Source organism: Coffea eugenioides, chromosome 11 (genome assembly GCF_003713205.1).
Source record: "Coffea eugenioides isolate CCC68of chromosome 11, Ceug_1.0, whole genome shotgun sequence".
NCBI classification, from domain to species: domain Eukaryota; kingdom Viridiplantae; phylum Streptophyta; class Magnoliopsida; order Gentianales; family Rubiaceae; genus Coffea; species Coffea eugenioides.
Window position 1 is genome coordinate 47,601,957 of NC_040045.1, and position 7,699 is coordinate 47,609,655.

General features: G+C 34.2%; 1 protein-coding gene across 1 annotated transcript in view; it reads left to right on the plus strand.

The window, feature by feature from the left end:
- The first annotated feature begins 6,981 nt into the window (after nucleotides 1-6,981).
- LOC113752781 (ninja-family protein AFP3-like) overlaps nucleotides 6,982-7,699 on the plus strand; it is an 11,079-nt gene continuing 10,361 nt past the window's right edge. Inside the window, exon 1 of the mRNA XM_027296842.1 lies at nucleotides 6,982-7,004. Within this exon, the coding sequence (XP_027152643.1) occupies nucleotides 6,982-7,004 (23 nt within the window). The remainder of the gene's footprint in view (nucleotides 7,005-7,699) is intronic.

The window sequence follows — 7,699 nt, forward strand, 5'->3', positions numbered from 1 at the left end:
GGCCAGTACTACTTAGTTGATGCGGCATACAGGAATGCTCCTGGTTTCATGCCCCCGTATAAGAACGTGGGGTCCGAATCTCCGGCAAAGACCTTGTTCAATACTCGACATTCGCAACTTCGCAATGTCATTGAGCGCACATTCGGTGTGCTTAAGAAAAGATTCAAATGGTTAAAGGGTCCGGTAGATAATTTCTATATGAGCACTCAAATCAGTATAGTCATTGCTTGTTGTGCGTTGCACAACTTTTTAAGGATGCACCAACCAGAAGATGCCCATTTTCAACGGTTTGAATCAGAAGACGTGCACTTAAATGAAGAGCCAGAAATAGGCGGGCTAGTACCTCAACCGGTTCGCATTAAATGTATCTCCTGCAGAGCTGGCAGAATGGAAAGCTAAACGAGACTACATAGCGACTCAAATGTACGCAGCACGGGGGCGACGCCGCCGTTAGGTGTTCATCGCATTACAAAGGATTGTAAATGTCCCTAAAATTTATTTTCCCATGTGTAGAGTGTACTTAAAATGCCCTCGATTTCCAACTTCTAAATTAATCTGTACCGTTTGTGTATTAAGTATGCAATTGGTTTAGCGTAAACGTAGTACTGTGTCCAAATTTTCGAAGTCAAAGTCAAAATTTTCAAAGTCAAAGTCACCTGCTTAAATTCAATAATGAGCACCTGTCCAAACGCTAATTTACACGATTTACTTACTATCCAAACGCTAATTTACACGATTTACTTACTATCCAAACGACTATTTCATATTTACGCGATTTTAAAAAGTAACCTAAAAAATATCCCAAATAACTTACAATCCAAACAAACCCAAAGTTTTGCTCTTTCCTAACTTACAAGTAGAATAATCAAGAGACAATGCATGAGTAGAACACTGATCTTTTTTTTCAAGAAGACCACGCTTCATCAAATTAGATAATATCACATTATTTGGATGACCTAATCGCCTATGCCAAACGTCAGCCTTATTTTCAACAATCATAGAGGCTATAGACAAATGTGTAGGAATAGCAAATTGCAACGGAAATAATCTTCCCACTTTAGGCCCCCTTGCGATCACTTTCCTCGTCATCTGATCCTGCACACGACAACCATCGTGAGAGAAGTTGACATTGTAGTTATCATCCACCAACTGACCAACAGAAATTAAACTAGTAGACAACTTAGGAGCGACAAAAACATGACGAAAAGAATGTCCAAGATCACCAATGGCTGTAATTGGAAGATTACTACCATTAGCAATCTGTATATTTTGTCTACTAGTATACTGCTGCAAATTCTGTAACGAATCAGTAGAGCCAGTCATATGATTGGATGCTCCAGAATCAACAAACCAAGTAGAAGAGATTGTCTTACCTTGGCCCTGAAGCCCAAGGGCAGAAAATGCTGTGAGAATCATCTGTTGGACCATTTCTGGAGTAAGAACAGCCTGATTGGTGCTTGTGGTTGTAAATGGAGGACCGATAACAGTAGGATCTGGAACTGCAGCGTGAAAAGCTTGAGTTCGCCTGTTTTCTGGTCGTGTAGGACAGTCCTTGATAATATGTCCATTCTGTTTACAGTAATTGCAAAATTTCTTACCACAATTGTGAGCAATATGTCCAAACTCTTTGCAGCTGTAGCACTGCATTGATCCCTTTCCTCTATTCCTCCCTTGTACAGCATAAGCAACATTGACCACTTCTGATGTCCCTCCAGATGCACTTAGAACAGATTGTGTAGCCAATCGCCGTTCTTCCCGTAAAAATTCACCAAGACAAACATCCAAAGAAGGAACCGGATTTCGATTCAGCAATCCACCCCAAGTAACCTCAAATTCTGATCTTAATTTCATCAAAAATTGATCACGCATACTAACTTCATGAACCTGTTGAAGGCTGCCTAAGGCCTCCTTAGGTACCTTAGAATAGATAAGACCAGAATATTCGCTCCATAAATTAATAAATCCAGAATAATATTACTCAATAGAGAGATTACCTTGACTGAAGGTACTAATCTCGTGTTCAAGCTGAAACCGTCTTGCAGTATTATTCTGATGATATATGCGCTGTAGATAACCCCACATCTCCCTAGCTGTACCAAATGAACGCAAATTGTTCACCATATGAGCTTCAATGGAAGCTAAAATCCAAGAAATAATTCTAGTATCCTTTGCCTCCCATTGACCAAGTTCTTTCTCATTTTCGGGAGCAAGAAAAGTCCCATCAATGTGACCCAAAGCTCCTTCCCTTTCAGAAACATTCTGAATTGAAATTCCCAGGCCGCATAATTCTTTCCTGTAAATTTGATAGCCGAAGTCTCTGTAAGTGAGCTTCCAAAAGAATTCTCAATAGACATTCTTAAAAAATGAGAAAGAAAAAAAATTCAATGCAATTTTGAAATCACAAAATTGATTGAAAAAAAATCTCAAAGGCAAAAGGTTGATTAGAAATTAATCAACCCAGAAAACTAAATGATTCAAATATTCAGCTATGGATTCAAGAGATTAGCTCTAGTACCATGACAATTTCTGAGTAAATTTGCTGAATGCCCTCTTACTTGATGATCATTTCCCTTAAATAAGAATTTCTGTACAATCTATTTTAGGTAGTCATCTATACATAGCTAATTACATCTAATGTCCTAATTACTGATATTCTATTCTAGGTAAGTATATATACACAATTAATGAACAAATCTTGGGCCTGATTTATGCCATAATCTTTGCTACAATTTCTGCCATCATCTTATGCCATAATCTCTACCATTGATACCTACAAGTACCAATACAAGCGAGGCATAATGAAGGGTCAAAATTTCAACCTAATTGGGTACCAAGATCAGCCAAGATTTTCCTGGCATCATTAGTCAAGTTCTTGTTCCAAGATTGGGTGGCATCATTAGTCAAAATTTCACGATGTTTTGAGCTGCAGTAATTAATTTTTTGTACTTCCAATTAGTATTAAATTTTTGAATTTTCCTTTTTACCCCTAAATTTTCAACTGGTATTCGACTTCATTTCAAACTTGCCATCATTTATAAACTAAGTGGTAGCTGTAAACTTTAGTAATTTAGAACAGCAAAGCAGAGAAACATAGGAAATTTCAGAAATTTTAGCAGGTGCAATTATAAGACAAGATTGAAAATTTATTCAAGCCATTTTTAAAAATTCTTCAAAGTTGAATGTGACTCCGCTAATTAGCATGAGTGTTGATTAGCAATCAACCAACTTTCGGTAAATCCTTTCAAAGATGCTAAACGGTAAAAAGAATAATACTTCATAAGGAGACAGGATAGTAATAGGACTTGCTCCATCAATAACAAAGCAACCATGTTTTCTTCCTTTTCCGCCACATGCGGAGGGCACTTTAATCCACAGGTGCCAACCTAACTTTTTACTTATTGCATTCTACACAATGGGGAGTAGAAAGTTGTCAAAAGGCTTTTCGGAAACCATTGTAAAATAATCCCTGAAGCTTAGTCAAAGTGGAAAGCATAGATAATGGAAGATGACATTTTAGGATTCAATTCTCAAGCTCAATAATCTTGACCACAGATGCATCACCCACCTTTTGGCAAACAAGAACTCGATCAAGCGATTTTATGGCTTCAAGATTGGGTTAGGGGCTGACATTCACCCATGACTTACAACAATAGTGCAACTATAGTGCAATCTTGAAATGACTTCAGGCAACAATACATGACAACTTCTAAAACCCCGGAACAAATCTTAATTCTCAAGGGAAAAAAATTGAATCTTGAAATGACTTCAGGCAATCACACATACATGACTAATGAATTCTCAATTTTTCATATTTAAATCGAGAAAAAGAACAGCAAGCAACGAGAATAACCCAAAAGTCAATAGCGAAGAGAAAACAAATAACCAAGCAGAACCCACAAAAAAGAAGCAACTAAAGGTCAAGAATCATGAAGATCTGCCTGATTACAATATCGAAGGAGAAAACAAAATTAGAAAGCATGTAATTTGCAGCGACCGCTAAGAAAAACACTTAGTGCGTTTACTGCTCCCAAGAGCAAAAAAATCTAAAGCAAACTAAGAGATACAAACCTTTATAAGGAGCAATCTACAAGGGGAAATGGAAGATTGAATCAGGCATAGAAGATCCACATGCATAAAGAATACTTGTTTATGACTTGGAGAATAGAGAACTTGGGACAAGAGAAGTTATTAAAACAAACAGTAGAAAACTTGCGTTACCTCTCTAGTAGCAACAGGTGTGGTCTTCCTCATTTATCTTGTTCCCACGCCGAAAACTTTAGGCTTGTCCCCTTGTTTTATGGGGGTAATTAAGCTAGAGAACTTTAGGGGGAGAAAGGCGAATGGAGATGATGAAAAAAGAAGAAGGAAGAAAGAGGGATCGGGAATAATGATTTGGGTTTTGAGACAAAAACCCACCAACTTACTAAGGAATGGAGGAATGCGAAATTTTTAGACATCAGTTCCAAAATTTCAGTTCCCATAGTATGAACCAAACAATGAATCCATGGAGTTTATTCTATAACTTCATTCATGATACCGCTTTTTACCAAAACGCCCCCTTAAATCCTTTCAATTCCTCTCATTTTTTTTCCCTCTCATTCCTTCAATTCAAACGGTATGTATTTGGATAAAGATTATATGGAGATAAAATTTTTAAAAATATTGTAAATTTTTTTTAATATTGATGTATGCGAAATAAAAAAGTGGTTTGGAAAAATATTCTTGAAACATACAAGCAGAATAAAATTTGCTTAAATAATTCTTATCCATATAAAAGCTAGAAGGACAACCAATTAGCCAAAATTCTCTCCATTTTTCATTTCTTTCTTTTTCATTGAGTGGAGTGCACTCCAAATTCCATTACTGCAACAAAGTAAGGAACTTCTTCTTAGTATAGTGGCACCGTTTGGATGACAGGAATGAGACGGAAAAAATGACTCCTCCCCCCACCCAACCTACTAATTCCCCCGCTCCCCGCTCCGGCCCATTTCCTCGGTGATGCCCTCGCGGAGCTAATAAAAATTTATCATATAATTTTATTATAGTCAAATTTTAGTAAATAATAATATCAACACATCACCAAATTATTATCCATTGTAATTTTAAAATTGAAACCCATAAAAATAATCAAACAAAAGTTATTTGAATATAATCTAACATGATGAAACAAATATAATTAAAATAGTCAAATTTTCACTTTTGATGCAAATACAATCACTAAGTCATTATTGTAATTTTTTTGAGAAAAAAAGTATTATTATGTTAAGTGTAATTAGAAATTTAGTATAAATATATTAGTAAATTTAGTATAACTAATTAACAATTTCTATTAGTAGATATGTATAATTATTAGTATAATTGATAATATCAATTATATTACATATACTAATATCTATTATATAATACATATAATAATATCATTATTATAAGTTTGTAATTAATTAAATTAAATATTATATATGTAATTGTATACATACATATATATTAATTTTTTAATGGGTGGCGGGGCGGCAGATAGGGCGGGGGAGCCGACACCCGTCCTAATTGCCATCCCTAAGTCCAAATATTTCCATGGAAATGGAAATAATCGATGGAAATGAAACTAATCATCCGAGAACAAGTGTTTGGTCCAATTGTTTTTGAATATGATATTCTTCTTGCCTTTGCTGGGTTTAACTTTAACCCATTTAAATCCATCTACATTTATATAAATTTGAGAAGGGGTTTTTACGGTGAAGGCTTCCTAGACCTCCAACTCGCCATTCTTTTTTTTTTTTTTGTAAATTTTTTATTTACTTAGATTCACAAAGTCTATTCATTCCAATCAAATGCACTTGATTTCAAAATTTTTTAAATACATTTCCTTTCAAATTTTTTAATTACTTCAAAAGCTTCCACAATGTAGCACACCAAGATTTGCGGACCTTTACATTTTTAGTAGATTGACATGTATATTTTGATTTTACAATTTGAATTCACCACAACCTCCTTAGGCACTTTGCCTATTGACAACAATAAATAAATTAGCATAACTGAACATGGACTCCAAACATGATCGAATACACATCTTATCCTCTTATTTGGATACAAAGCATTTTTTAGTTTTGATCAAACTGAATCTATTCTCAAACATGTTATCCAATGTGTATATATATATATATATATATATGTATAAATTTGTTAGTTGCACTTTGCATAAATTTATTACAAATATCATCTAAATTTTTTAATATATTTTCATATAACACAACTATATTAAAAAGGATGTATAAACAATAGTGCATATATGGATATAAATAAATTAATGTGCATTTTAATGGTTATTTTTTAGAAGCCTTTTTTCAACACAATTTTTACTGAACATATTTATCTGAAAACCATTTCAAAATGTTTGTCCGTAGAAAAACATCAAAGTCAATAAAATTTCACAAATTTTATACTCCAAATTCATTTGTTCTCCAAATCCATAATTCCAATCTTTTGGTTGGTAAAAAAAATGCTTGAAAAATGAGAAAATGAATAATGAATAGTGACAAGATGAAGACATGGAACCACAGGGTTAGGAAAGGGCAAATTATCATTGTGGCAAAATTTTAGCGATAGGATGGGAGGATGAGTGGAGGCAAATTATCACCGAGGCAAAATTTTAGCTATAGGATGGGAAGGAAGAGTGGTAAAATAATCTAAAAAAAGAAGTGATAGAATAAGAGATGAATAGTACTACGAGAGTAAGTAAGAAAAGAGTCATTAGGCTGCTAAGGACAAGAAAGATAAGGGGTTTGTTTGGATAGACTTGATTTCAAATAAAAAAATTTACTTCACAAATTTCAACCACATTTTTATCTTCCCGATCATCTTTTTATCTCACATACATCACATCACAAAAAGTGTTACAGTAATTATCTCAAATAAATCATCCAAATAAACTCTTATCCAAACAAACTCAAGACTTACGAGGAGGAATGGGTTGCTACAGGGAAAATGGGGCTTTCAGATGAAGAAGGGTGATATAAAAGGCAATTATAAGTAGTATCATGGGGTTGGGAAACTAGTGAGACTGGGGATAAGTTAGAGAGATGAGATTATATATTTGTTTAGTATGCTTTAATTTTGGGTATTTCTTAAGGTCCTTTTGTGCTATTTTGAGAATATTTTAATCTATTTTGAATTTTTAACATAAAAAATTCAGGTAGAAATTTTTTAAAATTATTTTACTTTCAAAATGTGAACGTGCATAGCATTCCTGTTCGGCAAGTGAATTTTTTGAGTGTTTGTTTAAAATTTTAATGTAATTTACTGTAGAAATTTTTAAAAAAATTTTTGAAATGTGTAAATTTTTGAATATTTTGAAATGTATAGTTTAAAAATTTTGAAATTTTTTTTAAGGTTGTTGTAATTAAAGTTTTTAAGAAACTTGTAACAACAAACTTGGTAAAAAATTCAAGTGCCAAAAACTTCCATAAACCTTTTAAGCCCTCCTGCAAACGAAGTCAATTCCCACGGAATTCCAACGCCACCCCAAACCTTCCCTTGTCTCTCTAAAACTTCCATAAACCTTTTAAACCCTGCAAACGGAATCAATTCCCACGGAATTCCAACGCCACCAAACCTTCCCTTGTCTCTCTAAAACCTAGCCCACCATCTCCTTCCTTCATTCCCCACTAAACCCAGTGAAAATTTCAGCTCAATTGAAGGCATG